The sequence below is a fragment of the Podarcis raffonei genome, chromosome 8 (assembly GCF_027172205.1).
Source record: "Podarcis raffonei isolate rPodRaf1 chromosome 8, rPodRaf1.pri, whole genome shotgun sequence".
Taxonomy (NCBI): Eukaryota; Metazoa; Chordata; class Lepidosauria; order Squamata; family Lacertidae; genus Podarcis; species Podarcis raffonei.
The window spans coordinates 22370818-22396244 of record NC_070609.1 but is presented as its reverse complement, the minus strand read 5'-3'; the positions used below and the strand labels follow the sequence as shown (position 1 = coordinate 22396244).

Below are 25427 nucleotides of genomic sequence, written 5' to 3'. Positions count from 1 at the left end.
CAAGTGAAGTGTGCCTTTAATTTCAATTTGAGGTAAAATGTTTTAAAAACCCACTGAGATACAGAATTTTTTTTAAATGTTGGAATTTTATTTTTGTTACCTTGGCCTATGGCAGCCTTCACCATCTTGTTGCCCTCCACGTTTTGAACGACAAACTCCCATGACCCCCAACCATTGGTCATGCTGGCTAGGGCTGATAAGAGTTGTGGTCAAACATCTGGAAGGCACCACAATCTCCACCCCTGTCTTAGTTGCTACCAACAATGCATGGGCCAGGCTTGGTGCAGAAGTCCTGCCAGAAGCCCACTGACTATGAATGGTAGACCTCGAGTCTTGCCAGGAGTCCTAGTCTACTGCCATAGACTATTCACATGCATTCACTTCTCGCCAGGAGTCCTGATGTACTATTTTCTCTGTTTTCCTTCAAGTTTACTTCAGGAAGGAAAAAATGGCTCAGGCGCATGCATTTCTGAACTCTGCTGCAAATTCTGATGCTAAGAATTCATCTAGGTTGCCTGCTATTCCCCTGGCAAACCACTTCGTCTGTCTAATGGTCCTGCTGCTTCTCTGGCAGTTTTCCTAATGCATATGAAGAAAACTATTATTAGCTTTTCTCTCATTAGCAATTGGCTAATGCATCTTGGCTTGATTTATGGTCAAGGTATGTTGTTTGCCAGTTTGTGCTCTTTTCGCCTCTGGTGGTCTTACTAAACCAGGTGCTCCTCTCCAGATGTTCTCTTTGATCCCATTGGAAATGAGCCATGTTTCCAAAACATCTGCAGAGCACCAGGTTGGTGAAGGCTGCCTTACAGGAAACATTCGTGCCTATTACCGTCTCTGGCTTTTCAATCACGCCAACATTTTCAGGTACTTGCTTTGTGTTTTGCCATTTCCAATTTGTAGCAGTATACATTTTACGTAAGCCTTTATTGTATTGGTCTTAAATAAGCTCTGGATGTAATGAAAGGATTTAAAACCTCCCAACTGTCTTTTTTTCAGCTTTCCATAAAATTACTGCCCTCGTTCTGAGACATCCCTTCTTCTAAAATTAAATGTAACTGTATTAGACTGTGTATACAACTGACCGCTCACACTGATGCAGCTTTTGATGGCGCTCCTCACAAAGTGGTTCAGTTGCTTTTACACTAGGATCCTGGGCAGCACTTAAGGTTAAATCAAGGCCTCACCTTTTCCTTCCTCTCTTATGTACATTGATTTATCATGTCTAGAAATATTGCCCATACTCTTGACTTCACATTTGTGAGGGTAGTCAAAATCACAGCTGCAACATTTTCTGCTCTGGCTGGGCCCTGGGATGGGGCCAAATGGTGTGGGAAGAAGCAAAACAGCTCAGTCAGTAAAGCATGAGCCTCTTAATCTCAAGCTCGTAGGTTCAAGCCCCACATTGGGCAAAAGATTCCTGCATTGCAGGGGGTTGGACTAGATGTCCCTTGTGCTCCCTTCCAACTCTATAATTCTACACTATTTTATTTTAGCCAGGTTTTTTGAACCACAAAGCTTTAGCTTGTGACTTTTTAGTTTAGTGTGCACTGTGCCTTCCTCCTAGACGTGTAAAAAGACACCATCTTCAATGTTCAATATAATTTGAATTCTATAGGAGGGCCATTGCTTCACTGGATTTCTAATACACTGACTGTATCAATCACGAACATACGGAACTACAGGAAATCACTGCTTCCCTAACTATTATAGGGAGACTTACCTGCTTGTGCTGCTGAGGAACTGATGATGACAGGAGCAGGGGCCACTAGTCGTACCGGAGCTCCTAGGCCATTCCTAGCCCCTGTATTCACCACAAGAGTACCTGTTTGGTCATAGTAAGCTGCAGGAGCCAGCACTGGATAACCTACAAAAACAGGTCAGTTAATCATATTAGAGACTTTACATAACACTCCCCTCTACTGTGTATTAAACGCAATGCCCCCAATGCGCCCGCTGTCCACCGCCCGGGGAAAAATTCTAGGCTCCTTTTACAGCTTAGGAAGATCTGCTGCTACGAAGAACCAAAAGCTCTTACCTGGCATTCCTGCTGCCAGCCCCTGCCCAAAAGCAAGAGCCGAATTCACTGCTGCTGCAGCCACTAATGAGTCAGTTTGCTGGCCCTGTTGGTTTTGATTTGGTGTCAAAGGGCGCTGGCTGGCTCCTCCACGGAGAACCTAAGGCACAGAAAGCAAATGGAGTTATGCAATCCTTATAGTTGGTTAGCCACAGTGGTCTGGGAATATGACTGCCAGTGGCTACTGCAAATTTGATTATGGCAAGCAACAGGAAAAGCCTCTAGTATACACCAAAGGTTTCATACATTCCAATGGCTTTTCAAACAAAAGGGTGCCACTTTCAAAATAGCTCGTCTGCATTCTGTGCTGCCATTCTACATCAGCGTCATAGTTTGGAGGGGACTGCAAACACACACACTCTCCACTAATCATTCCCAATAAAAAAACCAACAACTTTGTAGGGTACCAAGTACAAAGAAGAAGACACTCACTTTGCTGCCATAGAGCAGGAAGTGAAAAAGCAGCCTCATTGGTTACTAGGAAAAAACGAACACTGGCTACCAAGCGCTGCCAAAATGTGTGGACTTTTGACTAATTGACAATTAACAGACCGAAGCCCGCAATTCTACAAACTTCTGGAAGCTGATTTAATTTAAAATACAGCCTGAACTTCCTTTGGAAATGAATAGCAATAAACTTACTGTATTTTACTTCAGTTTTACCAAGGGAAGTCTTGCAATGGCTATAGAATTTATTACCTTCTCCATGCTATAAAAATATATTCCTAAATATGCACTCTTGTCTTGGATATATCAAAAAGGGGACGGATGCATTTTCAATGGGCAAAGGAAGAAACTGGCAATTTTTAACATTGTTGCTGCTTCCTGTTTAAGAAGGTCCAGCTCAGCACACCTGAGTACAAAGCAAGATTCTCATTACCGAACAGCGTTCTCAGTGAGGGCAAGAGTGTCATCACTGCCAGACCTTTGAGGACAACTGGAGTGGCCAAAGAAAGATGCTCTTCTCCATTACTATACACAAATACACATAAACACATTCTACCTGCCAGCTTTCAGTAACCTATTCAATTGATGCTACACTAGCACAACAGGCACCAACCAACCCCAAATGTCTGAGACAACCCTACCAGGTCCATGGTCCCTAATACTGGGACCATTGTTAAACCCTGACTAATGAGCAACTTTCAGAATTTTTGTTTATTATTACTTTCACATTACATATTTCCCTCCAAGGAGCTCAAGATAGTGGTATAATTAACCCTCTCCCCTCCTCTCTCACATGCTTTTATCTTCTTAACAACCCTGTGAGGTAGGCTACACCGAGAGACTACAACTGGCCGACGGTCACCAAAAGTGAGCTTCAAGGCTGAGTTGCGATGTGAATGGTGTCTCCACAGACCTAGTGCAACACTGTTAACAGCTATAACACACTGGCTCTGCAGTACTCTCTTGTAGCAAGTTCAGAAAAAATGGATTCTGATTTGCTAAATTGATCTTGAGACGTTTTTGCTACAATGTAACCATAATCTACATTTTGCAATTTTAAACCCACTTCTAGTCGTACTCAAGTCTTAAGGGTTTACGAACTGTCAGCACACACCCTCTGCTGCCACCTCCACCTCAAAGATTTCATCTCTTCCCTGGAGGAAGTATTCACAGCTTTTTCAAGTCTCTGCTCAGATGAAGAGCCTTTAAATCCCCTCCAAGGTAAACTAGGCATGAAAGGGCAACCGTGTATATTCATTTGTGCTTCTGCCCTATTCACATAAAAAGCTAAAAGAATTTTTTTCTTTTTCTACGTGAAATACAGCATGCAGGTTTGGGAAGTGAAACCATATCTTAGCTCCTCATCCTTTCCACACTGTGATGCACTGCTTCAAGCACTTTTTGACCAGCTCAACTTCAGTACAGGAAGTGAGACAGATTGCAGAGGGAAAATGCCTGAAGCAATGCAGCTCAGCAAGGTATGGAGAGGGGACATAATTTAAATTCCCCTCATTTGCATGCTCCCCTTGATGTCAAAAAAGATGAACTCCTCATCCTCTATAGTTTGTGTGTGAATGGAGCAGCCACATTAATGAAATAAACACAACTGCATTGTGATATCTAGGTGCCTCAGAAGGCCCCTTTGCTCCTTTTCCAATTTGCTCATTGATTCTTTGGAGCCTGGAAATCAGAACTCCACGTGAGTCGCTAAAGATGATCAACTCAGCAGCCAACAACTGTGCCTCTCAAAACACCACAAAGTCACCCAATACTTTGGGAGCATCTAATATGGGTTTAAGACAGGAATGGGGAAACTGTGACCCTCCAGGTATTATTGGGACTCCCACTTCATCTCTACCCCAACAAGCATGGCCAGTGGTTAGGGATAGGGATGATCACAGCCATGGTCCAACAGTGCCTGGATAGCCACAGGTTCCCCGTTGCTGGTTTAACAAAACACATCACAGAGAATCTACCTCCTTCTTGACTGGCCCCAAGTTATGCAGATGAACTAGGACATTTGTAAAGGGAGCAGGGGCAGCTTAAGTACTTTAATCCTTAGGCAACAATTCCGCTTCCTCTTTTCAGCCCTCATCCTGCAGCAAGAAAGGCTCGTGTGTGTTTTTTAAAAAAGAGCTGTGCCTGAAAAAAGGCTGCAGGTTCAGGCCAATTAATGGCTGGTGCAAAAGCGCACTGGTGCTCACCTGTTGCTGTCCTTGCTGCGTCTGCTGAGCAGTCTGCTGATTTGAGGAATTTGTTGCAGCTGCGGCAGCAGCAGCTTGCTGTTGGAAGAGACTGGCAGGATACACTCCCCAGGGAGCCACTCCGTAGTACTGATGAGGGACAACTGCAGGACCTAAAATATCAACAGAGGGCTGACTTTATCTCCTGCTGGTGCTTTTGCGTAATTCATTAACAGAACAAGAGAGTGGTTTTGCTTGCTCCTCCACGGTGGAAGTAGGGGGCAGTGGAATAACAAAGCTATAGCCTCCATTTCCAATGGTCTGCCACTTTCAGCAGAAAGAGCACTGCAAGTCTTTAAGAACATCATCCACCTGCTCAGATAAAGTATTTCACCTAAGATGCTTGTGCTTCCCATTCATCCAATTGAAAAGTTCTAATTTGGACCTAGCAAAGCTATTCTAGATCATAAAGCTTTTCAGATCACTGTATGTTGACTCAGAAGTAATGTATGTACTTTTCCTACTAAGCCTTTAAACCTTCTAACAGACAGGATTGTCTTATTGGTGCAAATATTTACAATTCCTTGCTGGCATTACCCCTATTTGAGATGCATGAATAAAAGGTGGAGAGTGAAAATATATATGTGTGTGTGTGTGTGTCGTTCTCATACAAAAATTTAAAAATGCAGCTTTTTCTAGCCATTCACACCCTTTTCTGTTGCTGACATTTGACCAGCTCACCATCGTACAAGTCCCATTTGTCTCTCATCCTTTTCATGGTCAAGCACATTTTGTCAATTTATGCCATTTTTCTACAGTTTGTTCAGCCAGCAAGTGGGCACTTTTCAGCAGCAGCCTTCTTCAGTCTTTAAAAACCTGAAGCACCCCATGCTGTACTTGTATTGTTATTTCTTCTCTCAACCATTTCACTGGAAAGGTCTTTGCTCCCCCACCACCCTCCAATGCTGCTGTTTAGCCTGGCTTGGTTCCCAATTCAGCCTTTGAAAAGGTGCTGGATGGCAGAGCTTTGTATCATTCTGTGGCTATTGCTTGTCCAAACTGCTGCCCGGTGACATTTCAGCATCTACTTATTTATAAACATGCTACATTGCAGGTACTGAAAAAGTGACAAGTCCCTGATGTTTTCTTGCAGTTTATCATAGAAAGCCACAAATTTCCAATTGTTCCCCAAATCTTTCAGGGCAACAAGAGACAAAAAAAAAAATCTTTTGAAGTAAAATCTGGTTTTGATTTATTATTTTTTTAAAAACATAACCACCTCATGTTCATTTAATTAGAATAGCCTGGGAAATGAAATCTAAACACAGTACTAAGGGATGGTGTAAAGTGTATGGATGTCCTTAATGTGTCTTTTTTAAAAAAAACATCTAAAGTAATAGCTGTGGAAAGGAATCATTACCTTACTTGTTGTTTTTAGGATTATCCCCCCCCCCCATGGCAACAGTGAGGAGGAAGATTGTAAGGTCAGCAAAAGGCCATGGTCCTGTCAAAAACTAGCCACCGCCCCCCCCCCCGGAGATCAATTATAGCTCTTCTAAATGGGATTTTTGCCGGGACTGTAGCACTGGAGAAAAGGGTTAACCTTCCACCCATGTGGCTGTTATTTTAGACATTTGAAGTAAAATACACATTAAATGCATTCACACATTTAATGTTATGCCTAGTTTGACTCAATGCGTTACAAGTGAAGCCTACACGTATAATGACTTAAAACTATAAAGAATGGCCATCTGTCAAACACAGCGCTCAATATTAAACAAATTGAGCTAAAGGTCTTTCCCTTGTTAACAAGAGATCACAGGGAAAGAAAATATACATTTACAGACTGTCAACATGCATATAGATATAGAGGTGATCTGGCTGATAAACAATAGCTTCTGACAAAATAACTCACCAAGGACTCCTGCATAAGCTTAGCAGCCAAGGAATAAAAGGAGACATTCTCTTGTGGATCAGGAATTGGTTAAGTTGCAGGAAGCAAACAGAATGAATAAATGGACAGTTCTCTGAATGGAGAGATGTCAAAAGTGAGTCCTCAAGGGACTGATATTGGTACCTGTCCTTTTTAACTTGTTCATAAACAATCTAGAGTTAAGAGTGAGGAATGAGGCGGCCAAGTTTGCTGATGATACTTTGTTCAGGGTTGTTAAAACAAAAAGAGATTGCAAAGAGCTCCCCAAAGGACCTCTCCAAACTGAGTGGGCAGTAAAATGACAAAAGCAAAGCAATGTGAACAAGTGTAAAGTGATGCATTCAGGCCCCCAATTTTTTTTTTCATTTCATGGGGTCTGAACTGGCAGTGATTGATCAGGAGCGAAACCTTGGGGTCACAGTAGATAGCTCAATGGAGATGCCAACCTGGTGTGCCTTGAAAAAGGCAAATTCCATGATAGGAAATTCAAGAAAGGAACTGAAAATAAAAATGCCAATATCATAACACCATTACACAAATCTATGGCACAACCTCATTTGGAATACTGTGTATGGTGGTTCTGGTCACCTCACTTCGAACCGGATATTGTCAAGTTGAAAAAGGATCAGAAAAGGGCAGCCAAAATGATGGGAGGTGGAACAATTGCCTAAGAAGAAAGGCTGCAGCATTTGGAACATCTTACGTTTTGGGGGAAAGGTGAGTAAGAAGTAACACAATAGAAGTTTATAAAATTATGTACAGTATGGAGCGAGTGGATAGGGAAAGGTTTTCCTTCCTCTCTCATAATACAAGAACTCCTGGACATCCAAAAAAGCTGAATGTTGGAAGATTCAGGACAGATACAACTAAGTATTTCCTCACACACCACATACTATGGAACTCATTCACCTAGGAGGCACTGCTGGCCACCAACCTAGATGGATTTAAAAGGTGATTTGACAGATTCATGGGGGAGAAGGCTGTCAATGGCTTCCTGCCATAAGGGCCATACTCTGCCCTCCAGTTAGGAGGTAGCAGTGCTTCTGAATACCAGTTGTTGGACACCATAGGAGGCAGAACGCTCCAGGCATATGGTCTGTGGCAGTAAGAACAGGATGCTGGATTAGATGGGCCACTGGCCTGATCCAGCAGGCTCTTCTTCTGTTCTTATGTACATCAGTTTGATATTAGAGGTCAGGGACTAGTCGCTCATCACAGAAACTGGGATCCAGAATATGACTTCAGAAAAGGACATTCTGTACCTATTCAAGACAATCCACTAAGCCTGTTTAATCTCTAGGTGATCCTATTCTCCTATCTTACAACCTCTAACTACCCATGATGTAGTTTAAAAACAAAAACAGTGCTTTTCCAAGAGAAGAGAAATAAACACATTTGTGTTATTGTTTGGCTTCTAGACAAACATAAATATTCATAAACTGAAATCTATGTTTTGAAATAAGAGTGTCTCCGTGGAATAATTAACATCTAGCTACCATGCTAATATTTGACACAAGTTGTGAATAAAGGCTTATTAAACAGGCAATGTTTAATGTGCCATTTGCTAAAACAGTGAAAAATATTTTTATTTTATTTTTGTTATACAGTTAACATTTGCCTGGATAATGCAGACTTAAGCCCCTACTTGATCCATAAGACCAGGTTATGTCAAGCAACTTTTGTTTAGGAAGGTATCTGAAGTTTAGACGGAAAGCTTGATTTTAATTAAATGAATAAAAGATCAGTACTTTTCCCATGGCAATTTAAACCATGATTTAAAATCACCTAGATTTTAATCAAACTCCTCCCACCCCCATCTGTGGCTAGATAAATGAATTGCTAATGCTATTTCTTTCAGATTACCTGCATGTTTGACTGGGGTGTTAACAGTCTCTAATTAAGTGAGCTGTTGTTACCAGCTGTGCAGAGTATCGAATTAATGTTTGTGTGTATGCTGGAGCAAAAAATTTAATTTGAATTTACTGAAGTAACTAGCTTGCATTGACTGTTTCTAAAGAGGGAGTTGATAATTTGGTTTTTCCTGGCCAGAAAAAGAAGAGAGATCAGTAGACAGAAGCTGAAAGCATGCTTTTGAACTTACTGCACACATTCATTACATGCTTTTGTCATCTGTCTTACATGGAGTTCAAAGGTATATGAATAGTTCTACATCCTCTTTTATCCTGGATAAAAATATTGCTCTTCCATTTCAGTGGGAATTTAAACCCAAGCCTGCTTAGCTGAAGTTCAACACTCTGTCCCAGAGCTGGATAACCTGTGGTCCTAAAGGTGCTGTTTGACTACAACGCCCATCAGCCCCAGCTGACATGGCCACTGGATAGGGAAGATGGGAGTTGTAGTCCAACAATAGTTAAGGAGGGCCACAGGTTCTGCATTCCTGCTCTAGCTACTACACCACACTAACACACAAGCTGAAGATTCATGGCTGAGCAGGAGTTTGCATCCAGGCTCCAAATAACCAAAGCCACCACTCTAGGCATTCACACAAAATCTCCCACGTAGTCATAATGACAGCACAAACTTCTCATTGTCAAAAGATGATAGATCAGCACGTCACACATTTACAACCCATCCCACCAGCTCTAAAAGGTGGGCACCAGATTGTATTGCCATTATACTGCCCCTTCCCCATAACTCCAATTCCATGCTTCTCTAGTAACATATGTATTACTAGAAGGGAAGAGAAGAATGAGCAGCGTTTATCAACCACCACCAGCATCTATTCAAGGAGGGCTTCAAGATAAAAGTATGCATCTCCTTAAAATAGTTTTAATATTGTAGGTGAAAATTCATGTCCAGCTCAGAGCAAATGAGTACTTACAAAAAGCTCTCATTATAGAATCAATGTTCTCAGTGAGGGCAAGAGTGTCATCATTGCTAGACATGAGTAAACCAATTGATATAAAGATAAATAGGGCCTGAGATAATGGGATTGGCCTATGTCATGGTAACTCTACATAACAACAGCATCCCATGGTGGTGCTCAAGTAACCAGGTCCTTGGCCATGTTCCATGAAATTTCCTATATTTAAACACATTTTGGGACAGAGCCATGTGAGAAGTGCCATGCTTTCACACCTCCACTTTCCAAAAATTATGGAAATGGCCTCCCAACTGTTGCTGTCTCAGAATGGGGCAGAAATAGGTGGAGTTAATCATGTGCTCCCTCTTTCTATTTCCAATTCAGGTTCAGCTGCTCAGCCTCCCACCTAACAGCTGGCACTCAGGGTAGTGCAGCAGCAGCATAGTCCACTTTCCCATGCACCCTCCAGCCTCTGGCCAGCCCCAGAGCTTCAACTCCAGATATTTTGGCCTGGATTGGGGAAAGTAGGAGAGCAGCAACTGGAGGCTTTTTAGAAGATGCTCTCCACTTCATTTCAGTTATGCACGCGGAGGCCCAGAACATAACCTGTGCTTAAGTGGGGAGACACTTGTATAACAAATAAAATAGCCCCGTGGCCCCAATATTTAAAACGTGGTTACGAAAATGTCATCACAAGCCCTTTATTAAAAAATCCCCTGTACCATGGCAATCCTGCTATAGTTTCTCATCTCCCAGACCAATTTCGCAAGAGAATATTGATGAACGCATACAATCTAACTTATGTTTTAGACAACGTTGCGTATCTGCTGGACATCCATCTGATATTTCATTTTGAAAGGGGATACTTCCTTCCCACAGAAGTGCAACAGTATACAGTAAAGGGGGTGGGGAGAAAGAGCATTAACCCCAGCTGTCTAAGCCTTGTATGACTTCCCTTTATTATCTTAAGCTTGCTATGGTTTCAGCTGCTTAAGCTGTGAAGACGCTCGAACACGAGAGCCCTTGCATGCAAGTAAGACCTACATGATCCCAATTCACAGGATCACTTTTGACATGGTGTTCAGTAGCAAAAATTGAGCCAAACAACCATGAGCAGAAGAAAAACAGCGCTATGATAGGTTGGTGCTATAACAGGTCAGTTCTACCGTTGTTCTCATGCTGCTACTTGTGCTGCAGAAGCAAAACAACTTTGGGTTCAGTTTTATGCTTTCTCATCCAGTGCTCTACTGCAAGGTGTAAAAACTTTCCACCCATGAGCAGGAAACTCCCCAAACTTACAGCATTATATATAGATAGATAGATAGATAGATAAGATAGATAGATATTTTTAAAAAAATAACCATACATCTTATTAAGCATCTCACCTAACGTTGCAGCTGCGGCAAGCCCTGCCGCATAGGGGTCCGTTCCTGGAGGAGCAGCGCTGATGATGTACGGATTGGGCACAAAGGCAGCAGGAGCTAAACCTGCTGAAAACATACCTGTCAGTAAAAACAAACTTGACTAGAACTGCAACCCTACCAAAACGTGAGTGTGTGTGTGAAAGATTGCGTGTGTGCGTGCGTGTTTTGGAGATTGAGCCGACTTATCTATCATGAAAAAGACACGGGTCTAAAATTTGAGCTGTAAAAGTCAGAAGCTTCACTCAGAAAACAAGCGATTAGGGTTGCCGTCTCTTAAGTCTATTAATTTCCATTGACTAAAAAGGTAGCCATGATTAACTGGTGGGCATGAACTGAAGGTGGCAAGTGATGTCTTGGAGGAGTCATGCCCTTCCTCTTTTGTAAGAGAATGCCTGTTGTAATACATGTGTACATCATTCAAAAGGAGAGCATTCCCCCCCCCCTTTAGAACAGTACCTCCCAACCTGGTGCCCTACAGATGTTACTGCGGCTTCAAATCTCATTAGCTCCAGCCAGCATGGCCAATTGTCAGGGATGATTTTGATGATGGCTCAAAATATTTAGGGGGCACCAGGTTGTGGAAGGCCACATTAGAACAATGTTGTTGTTTTTCTCTCATCTGCAGATCTAATTGAAGATGATACAATTTACTGACCAAGGTTTCTTTAAGCAGATGAGAGCATGTACAATATACAAATTTTCACGTTCAGCTGTAAGACGTTGAAAGCTTCCTAGATTTTTGTGTCAGCTCTGGGACGCCATGAAATTGAAAAGATGAAAACCACTTCATAAAAACAAAAATTATTCCAGGGATATCTGGAAATTAGTCACAGCAAACATCACACTAGCATCACACTAACTAATTCTACCAAGAACCTTATTACTCATGTGTGTGTATCTTCCTTTGTGACTCTGAGAATTCTCTTAGAAGAATTCAGAACAATGCAAAGGCATAATAATAATAGACTGGAGAAGTAAAGGTAAAGGTACCCCTGCCCGTACGGGCCAGTCTTGACAGACTCTAGGGTTGTGCGCCCATCTCACTTAAGAGGCCGGGGGCCAGCGCTGTCCGGAGACACTTCCAGGTCACGTGGCCAGCGTGACAAAGCTGCATCTGGCGAGCCAGAGCCGCACACGGAAACGCTGTTTACCTTCCCGCCAGTAAGCGGTCCCTATTTATCTACTTGCACTCGGGGGTGCTTTCGAACTGCTAGGTTGGCAGGCGCTGGGACCGAGCAACGGGAGCGCACCCCGCCGCGGGGATTCAAACCGCGACCTTTCGATCGGCAAGCCCTAGGCGCTGAGGCTTTTACCCACAGCGCCACCCGCGTCCCTTTTAGACTGGAGAAGTAGGAAGTCCTAAAACAGACAGGATACACACACTGGCAGGATACAAAAAGAAGCAGGGGGACACCATATGGGGACACAATATGTGCACACTGTGAGGCATGCTTTCTTGTGAAGCTGTTTGCACCTCGGAGGCAAGCAGCTGTGCAGTTTACAGAGAAGCTTGCCTCTTCAGGAGAGAACATCTGTAGGGAAGTTAGGGGGCAAAGCTCTCGGTGTGAACTTTTCTCTCAGGCATCCACATATCCCTTTCTGGGACGCCAACAATGAATGCAAGGAATATTAAGTGGCAAAACAAAATAACTGAAGGAAAAAACAAGCAAACAGATGCCTGTATGCCCTTGCATATACATTTCAAAATATGCATAACATATATAAATCTTACAAAATATAGGTTAAATGGTCTTTTGAAAACCTAGCGTAAAATAAATATAATGCAACACTGAAGCTCTTATAATGGAAAATTGTACTGATCACAATTTAAAAGGGAATGTAAACCCTGGAGGTGGAAGTGATTATTCTTACTTACAGTGTTTGGGTCAAACCCAGGAATTACTTATTTACTCAACTCTCATTATTAATTGCAAATATGGACGTTTGCCCTTCGACCAAACGCCCATATAAGCAATTACATGTATATCCATTTTCTAATGGTGCAAAGGAAAGAATGTGAGAGCAAGGTAACAAAGAATGTATTCAACCAGTTTTGTTAGGAGAACCAGAAATAATGGGCATTGCTAATCCACGTTGTTGGGTCTATTCAAAGAGGGCTTTCAGGAGAAAAACACGGAATTATTTAACTACAACTGGTTTGAATATTGCAAGTAGCCCATTCATGTCTGGCTCAGAGCAAATGAGTACTTTTAAAAAACTCTCATTACAGAACCAATGTTCTCAGTGAGGGCAAGAGTGTCATCATTGCTAGACATGAGTGAGCCAAAAATATGATGCTCATACCCTGTCAGAGTTACAAACAGTGGAATCTCAAACCTTTCCAACCCCCAATCCCACCAACCCAAGTTCCTATATTACCCCTTGTGTTACCCTTTCAAAACAAATGAATGCTGTTTTGAAAGAAACTTGGAGAAATGCTGATGATCAACCTGGACTCTACTGATAAACAAGGGACTGAAAGACTTACCTATGTGCGGTTGATGAGCAGCTGCCAATGCATATTGCTGTTGTTGTGCTGCTGTCAGTTGCTGAACAGCGAGTGCATTCGGTCTTTGGAACAGCTGAGAAATCAAATTTAAAGATGTGTTTTACAACTCAGTTAAAATTCTCAGTTGAAAGGTAGTTGTGTGAACTTTTCTCCAACTGGGCTAAACTTGGTAGACACCAGGCCTAGGTCATCCAATTAAAGCCTAGTCAGAAAAGATTCAAAATGTGTCTGGCAGGTTATTTTCAATCCAGTGCTGTTAATGTTATGAATGTTAGCACCTCGTTGCCTCAGAGGGTCACAATCTGCTTAGAGTTACTCTCATATTTCTTTCTCACTTTCCGCCAGTCTAATGCCTGCTGCGAGGGGGGTGGGGCGTCCCAAGTGACAACTCTGTATGCAGTCATCAAAGAGCTAAGCTGCATCTTTTTCTTACTTCATGACCCTCCTGAGAATGCAGCTGTGGCTCCTGCCACAAAAGGACTATGCAATGAATGGGTGCAGAAGGATCTTACGATAATAGAATGAAGTGGAAAGCAAACGCAGGATAATATTTTATAAAATATACACTTCTATAAACTAGCTCTCGCTACATGGATCCTCCTACACTTTAGCCAGCAAACCAAAGCTGATGTTCATTTACTGAGCGGAGTAAGCTCCTCAGCTATGATGACCCTAGCTTTGAAGTGCACAACCCATATGCTTAACCTATAGTGCAAGTGCCCAGAGCAGTTAGAAATATCAAGGGAGGGGGAAAGGGATGGGGATATCCAGCCGTTTTATACATATCAAAAGAAAAAGTTGCATGGTTAGTACACAGAGGTTATTCCAGGTGCATAGGTTCGTGTGTGCAAACCCATGCCCTGCAGGAGACAGAAGGGGGGGGGGGAAGGATCCATATTTATCAATGTAAGATCTACCTGTTGTTGAGAATTGTAGTCAAATAAGCCCACAGTTGCTGCAGCTGAATCCACAGGTACCTGAGTGCCAGAGTAATCAAACTGAAGCGGCTCCATGCCAACATGTTCCATGGGATCCAGTGGAACACTCTGGGACTCTATGTTGGAGAAATCCTCCACAGGCTTGGCACCATTTGTACTAGCTAGCTGGGCTAAGCCCTCAGATCCATTCTGGTTTGGCCCTAAAAGATCCACATCATTTGCAGAGTTCTGGCAGTTACCAGGTGTCCGACTAAAGAAAAAGAAAAAGCATCACAAAACAGTTACTCAGAGCAAAATTCTCTTTTTTTTAAATAAACACCATCAGTGTCAATGGCAGGACAGTTTTAAAATGAATTTTTTTGAGTTGTGTCTTTTTTCCCTTCCCATCTTTTTGAAACACCAAATAACTCACCACTATTACTGGCTGTTTTGTTTTGTAGATCTATTGTCGTTGCTGCTGCTATAAGCTGTTAAGAGTTCCTTTGTCTCCCACTTTATCCCCAATATCTGCCCTATTAAACTACATCTAAAACTCTGGGGTTGTTTTTTTTAAAAGACCTTGCCTTCTCTTTCATACAGCTGCCAATAAATTTGTTTGCAACACTCACCTTGGAGAGCACCCTTTACCACCCCAACCCATCAGATATGGCAATCTTCTCTCTTCTCCTGAACTTGGAAATGGGGTGATGACAGAGGATCCTCCCTGCAGCCACTGTTTGTGGGCTTTGTCGCCTATATTTTACCTGCCCCAATCATTCACCCCCTCCTTGGTTTGATTCCCTATCTCTTCTTCAGTTACCGTCACCCTCCACCCCTTCCAGATGTATCACATTTCCTTTACCCTGTAGCCTGCTTCATGCAGGGAAAGCAGTTCTACTTGTGCAGGCTGCCCTACACCTACTTAGATCATGGGTGTAAACCGCACAGGGAGTTTACATGCATAGAACAGGTTCCCTGCTGCAAAAGTTCAGCTTCTAGTGAATGGAAGATGCATTCATTCACCAAGTGTTCTCCCTATTCAAATATATACTAGACACTGTACTACACCAACTGTACCCTTCCCAAGGGATTGCCTCTCATTACCCATCCCCAAACATGTTTCCTGCCATTTATAAATGGGCCTGCTCAGGGAGACTGCAACCCACCTACAATTCACAGCTGCTTTCATGAACAAAAGTTGCATTTGTTTTGCTATTTTGTCACTGCACTTTTCTTAACTATAGGAAAGTGTGCCCAGCCACAGCAGCATATTTTATCACAGATTATTCATTGGCCCTGAGTCATAAGCAGAGTTCTGTTGACAGCATAGCATTTTCCTGCCTCCTGCTTCAACTCACTGTATCCCTTGAAAAGCCACCTCTGAGGTGTGGAGAAGCCTTCAGATGGGAAGAAAGTAGGCTAGCTGAAAGAGAACCCAGCCTGGCCTGCGTGAGCAAAAATGTGTTCTTTTCAGATCTCAAAGGAACACCAAACAAATGTTGATTACAATTAGCAGCTCCCAAGTGAAACCCAATTTCCCCCCCTTCTGCTCTACTGCTTTCTAAATTACACTTCCAGTACTTTTTTGGACTCACATATAGGTACATACTTACCTAAAATCTTTTGCATCAGCATCAATTCCATTTTGTACAGGCAATCCATTTGCCTTGTCCATTACGTCTCCCTCTTCCTTCAAATCACCTAATTTATCACCATCAAATGTGCCCTTATTTTTCTTGTCCCCTTTATCATTGTCGTCACTCTCAGCATCCCTTGGCCCCTGTGTAAAATATAGCACTTCACAATGTCTTCTTTTTAAAAAAACAACAACCACACATCGCTGCATCAAGAAATTTTACAATTAGCATTTGACATCACCCTAAAATCTGTTTCAGCTTTACTGATGTTGCTTATTTTACTGTGCAATTTATAGCGGCATCTTTGATGCACTTAATCCCCACCCCTGAACACACGTTCATGTGAATGCAATTGTGTACACATAATGGAAACCCTACTCAGCTGCCTCTCTGACTTTTGAGCTTTCTTCAGAACCTGTTTGAACATAAAAACTAGAACTATCCTTTTCTTCAGGACAAAAGATATAATTTCAGGAGGCTGAATTTTGCACCTAATGCCACAATCTGCACTTTTCCTGCATTCTTGCAGAATTGTGACATACAATCTTGATCTTAATAAGGTAAGTTACTCAGTGTTAATTCTGTTGAATAAACTGTCAGTGCCTATCATTAAAAAGCGACTGGATGTTCACTTCTGGGCCTAGCTACTCTGTTCACTTCCCGTCCCTTTAAAAAACTATCCTGTATCAGCTTCGTATTTTGGGCATTTAGAATGTAATCAATTCCCCAACTGTTCCAAAACTGTGGTGATGAATTGGACATAACAGGAATAGACATAATGATTAAAGACAGTGACACCAGATATCATCCACTATACTTACAAATCCTCCTTTTCTGAGACAGGAATCCCCCGGGGATGAGCTCAGCACATACTCTACCATGCTAACTCCAAGTCCACCGCTTTCCGATCGTGGGGACAGCACTGAGTTAACCTCATTATTCACATGAAAACCCTGGCCAGGTCTTCTTTGAACCATGATTGGTTGGGAAACAGAATGATCTGCAACAAAAACAATGGCTATATTTATACATATATCAGCAGCAAAATTGAAGGGGCTCAGCATTAGATTACTGTGCATCTTCAGAAAATGAGCTTCCTAACTTCTTCAGAACAGCTTAAAAGTAAGGCGAAAACAGGAGGGAGAGAACTACAGACTTCAAGTAAATGCAGAATTCAAACTAACATCTGGTAACTGATGAAGACGGCAGCCACAAGAACTGCCTTGTAATTACTCATGGGAGCCCCATCTACATCTTTCTCCAGTAATTTTCATTCGTTCTCTCATGTTTCCCCCTTCCACAGAACCAGAGAAAACAGTGACAAAGAGAGCTAGACCTGTCCTCAACTGTCCATTTCACATCCCCCACAAACACAGACAGATCAGCAAAGCCCTGCATTAAACAAATTTTAAATAGGAGAACCTTGCATATCTAACTGTACTGTACAACTGTTTAGGGATATTATTTACCTCTTTTCTAAAATGTTTCTACTATAGTGCTTTAAGGAGCTGTGAGGAAGAGAGAAAAGAAAAGAGTAGAAAAACTTGCTCCAAATGATTTACGTGATGGTTTGAGGTACCTGATGTCCCCCAAGCGCTGTCTCTCCATTGATCACCCAAAAATATTCCTTTTGGTCCATCTTTGCTTGAATCATCAGACTCCCAAAACTTTTTACCTGGCAAAAGCTGCTGTAAAACAAAATGAGAAATATACCGTATGTTTAAAGGTTATCTTTTAAGAAATAACTAAGATATTAGTACAGGTGTTCCCCAAACTTATGCGGGGGTTATGTTCCAGGCCCATGTATGCAGAAGCAAAAATTGTGTTAAGTGGGGAACACTCTCTAAACACCCTTTAAATGCTCTCTCTGCTGCTCTCTCTCCAATCCAGACCAAAAATACTGTATCCAAAAATATCCAGAAGAACTGAAGCTCTGGGGCTGGCTTGGGGCTGGCGGACACATGGGAAAACCAATTTGTGGAGTGAAAGAAGAGATCTAGCTCTGGAAAGGGGGCAAATGCATTATTATTCCGTCCTGTCCAGCACAATAATGGGGATCCTGGTTAGAAAACCGACACATTAATAGCCAGTTTCATTAAGCCATGATGGAAGCACCAGAGGAAGGAGAAAATGAGGTGGAGGCTTCTAGGCTCCACAGAAGCAGCAAACTGGAAAACAGGGTCCAGGACTAGACAGACTGTTGGGTGTGATCTAGTGGGGTTCTTAGGTTTAAGAAGTCAGGAGCTGAACAACTGGAACAGGGGAAAAAAGTCCCCTTTCCTTCATGCTGTATAGACTGTGAGCCTGTAGGCAGGTTCTCTTTTCATTATTTCCATACATACATGATCCAGCACATCTTAGAACCTTTCAAATAATAAATGACAAGTGGGACCTGCAGTAAAATGTTGCAATGTGAAGTGCTCCTGCCCAGCGTTCATGCTAGCCAGCGGTAGTCAGGCAGAGGGCCTTCTTGGTGGTGGCGCCCGCCCTGTGGAACACCCTCACATCAGATGTAAAGGAAATAAACAACTATCCGACTTTTAGAAGACATCTGAAGGCAGCCCTGTTTAGGGAAGTTTGTAATGTTCAAAGTTCTATTCTGTTTTTAATGTTCTGTTGAAAGCCGCCCGGGATATTATTTCTATCCCGATGGGCGGGATAGAAATAATAAAATTATTATTATTATTATTATTATTATTATTATTATTATTATACAAGAAGCTCCATTCCATCCCTGAATCTGTTTCTCCATTTCCCCCCTCTAATACATATTCAGCATTCTGTGCCCACTTAGCATGCTTAGTACACATGGTGCTGGGGTGGCGGGGTTGACGGGGGGATTATTAAGTTATTTTTTCCCCTCCAGCATGCTGATAGCCCTCTCTGGTGTCCCCAGTCATCTTGTTTTGGCTACAATTCTGTTGGCACTCTCTAGCTGATTTTGCTATTAGAAGGAAGGGAGATATTATGAACTCCAGCTAAAAGACCTCCCTAGCCTTCCCACATCCATACCAGCCTAACTCAGGCCCTGCATACGCTCTGAACAAGAGTAAGTGACATGGGATGCTTACGCCTGGGAAACAGCTGTGGCAGAGTGAAGGGAGGCGTTGTCATGCCACAAACCAAGCATTTTACCAACTGCATAGCACCTTTCCATCACAACTACCACAATATATGTCAGAATGTTTTTCCTATGTATGTTTAGCTGTTGATAAACAACATCAACTTGTAAATCTTTCTGAGAATGACTCTTCCATTGGCAAACATGGAGATTGCTGGCCCTGAGGTCCTGGCAGGTTTCTATTCCTTTTGCACAACACCAGTACATCCTGAAAGTCTACCTCCCACACTCTACCATTAACCAGTTGCCTTTATTCATTATTTTTTATTTAACATCTTTATAAAGGGCAGAATCAAGCTTCACTTATTCTGCCCACAGTATGCCAAACTGAATCAGAGCCAATTAAAGCACTGACAATGGAGTCCTTGCGGTCTTCTTGGGTTATGCAGTGTTTCAAAGGAAGATACCGTTACCATGGCACATGGAGGGGCCAGAGTTTTACAAATCAAACCCAAGATCTGGCTTATTAAAAATAAAACACCTTCCGGTATTTTTCAAGGTGTGTTGAACTTCAGTAGCCTGGCTATTAAGGCTGTGAACCTGAATAAATATCCACTCACTATCTTATTAAACCTTTCTTAGGCCTTGGGAACACTTTGCCTCCCTTCCTGGTCTCTTATATTTATTCCTTTCCCAGCTTATATATAAAACCAACTGTTTGTTGTGTTTAAAATTCATGCTTACATTTTATTTTTTAAATAAAAATTATATACTGCTCGACTGTAAAGTAAAAAACCTCAAACATTTCATTTTTTTCACTATTATTTGACTAGCAATCTCTTTTCCAAGCTGACTAATTCAGATAGCATCGTGAAAATAAACACTGGTATTGTTAGGTTTTTCAAAATAGATAAAACTATTTAGTCATTTAGTTAGGTGGCTGGAAACTTTATTCACTGTTTACAGGGTTGACAGCTTAGTTCTTCAGTTCCCCAGCCAACCAGCTGCTCTTTTTCTGGTATTCTAAGTCATGCAGTAATCCAAGTCATCCGTTCTTAGGGTGAGATACTCTCTGCCAAACTATTTCCATGGCGAGATATCTATACCATGGAGTCAGCTGTTTGCTACAGGCCCAGACTTTTTGACAGTTCACTTGTTTCTTGGATGTAAAAGATTATCGGGGGGCTACATAACTTTCAATGATACAAGGTGTTTGCATGCCATGATTAGCTTAAACTGCTGACTCTCAGGTGCTAAATTTTGAAGTATGACAACAGAGACATTCTTAGTGAGCAATTTCTATTTATGATTTTTCATTTCTATGAATTCAATCGAGAGGCAAGCTAGTAAGTCTGCCTCACTGTGAAATTTTGGACTGCCATTATCTGTACACTCACTCTATAATTATGTATGTGCAAAGCTCTTCAGTGCTGGCAAATGTAAAAGCTAGTACATTAGAAGGTTGCTGGATCATGCCATTTAGATCCTTTAAGGGGCAGAGGGGGGTCACAAACTGTGAGTCTGCCCTGTTCTCTCCCCCTACCCAATCAAAATTAATTCTCCAAATCTTCCAGTGAAGCATATATCACTGTTTCCCGCCAAAGAACTACTTAATTTCCTGTTACTTATTTCACTGTCATCATCAACATGAATCATATTCAGGGGCATACTAGAAACTACTTTAATTAGAGTGATGATATCCTTTATCCAATTATGAAGCAATTAAGTTAGCATACTTGGTTCTTAGACAAGCATTTTGCAAATCAGTCAGTGGATTTTCTTTAATATCGGGGTCAAGAATGGACAATGGAGGATTGTGTGGGCTTCATGAGCCATCTTTGAATATTCTATTCATATAATCTCCTGCTTTTCTGGTATTATTTCTGGAATAAGAACCCATATACATGTACTCTGCTTTCTGAGCCCCACAACCAAAAGTGGTCTCTAAAGTGGACTCATATATAGCGTAAGGATCTGCATTTTTCAAATGATCCACGGGCTGTGATTATCAGTTAAACATCTGGCTAGTTCAGATGACAACCTGGAGCTAGGTTAAGAACTTCTGAGAACTTTATCCAGGGATAGTCCACATAAATATTGGCCTATTCCTACCTCTTTTTCTTAATGGTGACATGGACCATTCATAATGTAAGAATATTCTTCACAACTGTGAGTAGGGCAGTGGGGTGGGGAAAGTGAAGACAAACTAATTAGCTATTAACTTCATTCACTGCTCCTGCTCAGGCTGCACAGAAAAAGCATTTTGGTTCCTGAAATTCATTCTGATTGTGCAGATAAAATATAACTGGTAGAATTATACAGGATATTGTATTAGTGTGTGAAAACAGTCAAGATCCAATGATCCCAAGGCATGCACCACAAAATGGCAGAGATGGCTTCACTTGGTTGCAAGTGGCCAATAATCAGATGCAAAATGTACCTGGCTAATTTCGAACACTGGTCTTAATTCATCCACCACACAAATAAATATGGATTCACAGTATTCATTATTTGGAGAACACGCTTATCATGCCAAAGATCCCCAGTTCAATTCCTGACATTTCCAATTAAATGATCAGGTGATGGGTATGATCAGAGTAGCTCATACTGAGCCAGATGGAGAAATAGTTTTGACCAGACATAAGACAGCTTCCTGTGTTCATTACTCAGGGTGGAACATCCCTAATGTCTTTCACAATCTTGGATGTTGTTGGACTGCAACTCCCTTCAGTCCCAGACTATTTGGCCATTGGACAGGGTTGACGGGAATTGTAGTTCTGCAACATCTGGGTAGCCAAAGTTGGGGAATAATGGTCTACACTACACACTGCTGCTATTCAAGTGCTCATTTTTCATTTACACTGCAGCACCAAATGATCATCTCAAATCTGTACAAGATCCACCTCTCTTTCAAGAATCCGTTCTAAATCACAAACCCTGCTTTGTAGCAGTCATGGGTAAAAGAGACCTCCTACACAATTTAAGATGGCATAGATGTAGGGGGGGGGAGCAAAACATGTAGTACCTGGACAAATACCATTATAGTATACTGAGTTTTCCATCTCAGAAAATGGTGTGAGAGCACCTTCTATAGTTCCATCTCTGAAAAGACAGACAGGCCTGGGCCAGGGCAGTATCCAAGAGAAAAGGGGACACTGTTTGGGCTTACCTGGAAGGAAATAAAGAAAGAAATGCAACAAAATACGTTCACTTACCTCTCCCATAGCTCTTCCTTCCAGAGCAAGTGCTTGAAAATCATGATTTAATTCATCCATAGATCGAACCTATTAAACATTGAAAGATTCAAGAAAAACAGGTGAAAGACGTGTTGTCAACATGGCCTATAAAACTAAAAGACAGAACAATTGTACACCAATTCTAAACAACATATAAGCAATTGCATATGACTTGCAGAACATAATTAGGTCTGTAAAGTAAACATATTTTGAAGGGGGAAATACACAAATGCATACCAATATAACTAATAACAGCAGAACAAAAAAGCATATTTATATATTCAAGTTAATAAGAGAAAAGGAGGTTTAGCAGACACAAAGGAAATCAAATGGGAATTTTTGGACGTATAGCCAACCAAAACAGATTATATTAATAAAATTGAAAAAGAATAATCAAAGCCTTCCATAATTCTGCCCATTCTAAAGCAGCAAGTAATGAAACATCCTCTACCAAGTTTTAGCTAGAAGAATTCAGCTATTAGTAATTCTCTTGAACCATCAGCAATGTGTGTTATGTGGGCTGTCAGCCACTTAAGTACCAATGATAAAAAGGTCAACCTGTATGTAGATGAACATTTCAATGCTACTGTCAAATTCATCCACATCAATTCCACCGCTGCTTTAGTTCACATCAAGCTATGATTTAATGTGCGAATGACCAGTGCCCTGGTATGCAGCTGAAGCATTCCCAAGTAGCTCTTCACTTGGGAGGAAACAAACCAGAGGCTGACATTGGCATTATTCATTGTTTCCCCTCAAAGGAACTGTGATTGAGAAGACAGACAACCTCAACCATGGTTTATTTGACCAAATCAGACTTGAGCTTCTATTAACATAGGGCTGGATTCAACTAAATAATTGCCCTTGCAGGAGTCATAAATCACACCAGTGCAACAGAGCTCTCCCTCTTCTCCCTGCACATGTACCCCCAAATTAGTTCAGGTGGGGTGTTGGACGAACTCCTCAGAACACTGTGGGTACAGATTCCTGATATTCATCACTTTGCATAAGATACCATTCTGGCTGTCATATCTCCAAAAGGAAGTAATACGGGGGGGGGGGGAGGCAACCAAAATGATCAAGGGACTGTAACTACTCTCCTACAAGGAAAAGTTATGATATTTGGGGCTTTTTAGTTTAGAAAAAGGTGGGGCAGCAACCAGTCAAAAATAAGAGGCATTAAGTCAGGACCATCAAGAGTTCTGGAGTCATGGGACATATTCAGAAGCTACAGGATTTTCCCCTTAACCAACACACTTTAAATTTGAAAGATATACTGGGCAATTATTATTTTTTCTAAAGGGGGAAAGTATTCAATTCAGAGATCTGGCAACAGAGGAAGTTCAAATTATGGGATGAATTGCTCCTGAAGTCAGAGGATCATGCTTTTAGTACTTAGAGGCAATATGGTTATGCTGGAAGTAGGAGTAAGAATAGCATATAGTCTTGTGCCATATTAGATCATGGTTCAAACTGCCTCCTTCTAAGTTTCTGTTCAAGTCAAAGTGTCTTCTATAAGCAGCCATGTGCCACTTATTCCCAAGAGGAGAATCAGCCTATTGTATTTATCTATGTAAAGCAAGCACGCCAACATATCTTCACCAAAAAGGACGCAAGGCCCATATGGCACAGATCAGGTGTCTGGGTTCAGAAAGATTTTTGAAGATGTGCACACTTGAGCAACGTGTTTAACCGTGAAAACACTGTAAAACACAGACACAGGCAGGGCCTCCTCTTTCAGCAGGTTCTGACAAATATGGTCACCATGTCCCTTCCTTAGCCAAGCCAGGGATATTTCCTGCCTATGATTCACAAAGATGCATGTGATCACGAGTGACATATTAGGTTGAGTTCAAGGGGTTTACTATTTTGAAGGCATTCCATAGCTCTTGTCACAGTGCATTTTGGTAATATAAGATGATCAATTGTGAAGGTACAGCATGGAATGCAACACTGTGAAATACATAGTGTTTCATTGCTTCTCCAAGAAACCTAGAGAGATGCAACCGCAAAATTCTGTGGCTGCAATCTATACCTATTTACCTGGGAATAAGCCCCACTGAACTTACTTCTGAGTAGACATGTACAGGATTGCACTGCGAATCTTTTTTCTCCTTATGAGTGAAACAGTGAGTGTGAGTTTTTAACCACATCTTCACTGAACTTTGATAGAACTGCCAGACACCAGATTAAGATTGCTCTGTAGGCTGCAAGTTGACCAACTCCAAACAGGAATGTTCAGGTTTACATATCAAGAGTCATTTACGTGGAACAATTTCTGTGTTTTGTTTTTCTATAGTACAGAAACAGTGCTGCAGCTGTTTAAAATATTTGATTGTATGGCCTGGATCACATAATGCAATTATGGATTACGGAGCAACTTCTCTATGAGGAAAAGTTGCAGCATTTGGGACTTTGGACTTTAGAGAAAAGGAGAGCAAGAGGTGGCATGGTAGTTTGTAAAATTATGCATGGTGTGGAGAAAGTGGATAGAGAAGTGTCTTTCTCTCATAAGACTAGATCTTTTGGACATCCAATGAAGCTGAACGTTGGAATATTTAGGACAGATTAAAGGAAGCACCTGTTCCTGCAGGTCACTCCCACAGGAGGTAGTGAAGGTAAGCAACTTGGGTGGCTTAAAGGAGAATAGATAAATTCGGGAAAGACAAGCCTATCAACAGCTACTAGCTATTGAATGTCTTGGTTGCCCTCTTCTGCACATGTTCCAGCTTGTCAATATCCTTCTTGAACTGTGGCACCCAGAAGTGGACACAGTACTCCAGGTGTAGTCTCACCAGGGTTAAGTCAATATCTAGTCAAATTCTGTATTCTCTGCTGATGCCCCATACTTCCATGATTCTCATTTCCTGCGCTTTCCTGGTATTTTATGTCTATTGCAACAGTGGTTTTTGTAGGTAACACAGAAGTTTATAATGCTCCAAAACATACTACCACCAAAAACATATTTGCTCTTCATAAACTCACCCTCCCAACACTTCACAAACATAGCTCACATTACAAGTGTTCACTTGCAATAGTAATGTTAACACATTTCAACAAACTGAGCTCCTGAGCAACAAACATTTACATTTAGGCAAACAATGCACAACATAAAGCTACTTTCCAGCATGGCTCTCAACCTAGTTACAAAAAGTCATTCAGGAATGATAAGGGTGGTT

General features: G+C 41.6%; 1 protein-coding gene and 3 non-coding genes across 14 annotated transcripts in view; all 4 read right to left on the bottom strand.

The window, feature by feature from the left end:
- The window catches only part of PUM1 (pumilio RNA binding family member 1), a 53301-nt gene that overhangs the window by 16331 nt on the left and 11543 nt on the right, over window positions 1-25427 (bottom strand). For 4 of the 11 annotated variants that reach the window (XM_053398492.1, XM_053398496.1, XM_053398501.1 and 1 more), the window contains 10 exons: window positions 22228-22296; window positions 17531-17639; window positions 16773-16951; window positions 15928-16094; window positions 14315-14585; window positions 13377-13470; window positions 10850-10966; window positions 4729-4880; window positions 2039-2177; window positions 1724-1867 (listed from right to left, as the gene is read on the bottom strand). In XM_053398492.1, the coding sequence (XP_053254467.1) occupies window positions 1724-1867; window positions 2039-2177; window positions 4729-4880; window positions 10850-10966; window positions 13377-13470; window positions 14315-14585; window positions 15928-16094; window positions 16773-16951; window positions 17531-17639; window positions 22228-22296 (1441 nt within the window). The remainder of the gene's footprint in view (window positions 1-1723; window positions 1868-2038; window positions 2178-4728; window positions 4881-10849; window positions 10967-13376; window positions 13471-14314; window positions 14586-15927; window positions 16095-16772; window positions 16952-17530; window positions 17640-22227; window positions 22297-25427) is intronic. The other 7 variants (XM_053398495.1, XM_053398503.1, XM_053398502.1 and 4 more) reach the window with 3 other exon arrangements.
- LOC128420433 (small nucleolar RNA SNORD103/SNORD85) lies at window positions 2916-3001 on the bottom strand. The gene has a single exon (XR_008332037.1). It is a non-coding gene; the product is annotated as a small nucleolar RNA SNORD103/SNORD85 (small nucleolar RNA).
- LOC128420432 (small nucleolar RNA SNORD103/SNORD85) lies at window positions 9456-9543 on the bottom strand. The gene has a single exon (XR_008332036.1). It is a non-coding gene; the product is annotated as a small nucleolar RNA SNORD103/SNORD85 (small nucleolar RNA).
- Window positions 13074-13161, bottom strand: LOC128420431 (small nucleolar RNA SNORD103/SNORD85). The gene has a single exon (XR_008332035.1). It is a non-coding gene; the product is annotated as a small nucleolar RNA SNORD103/SNORD85 (small nucleolar RNA).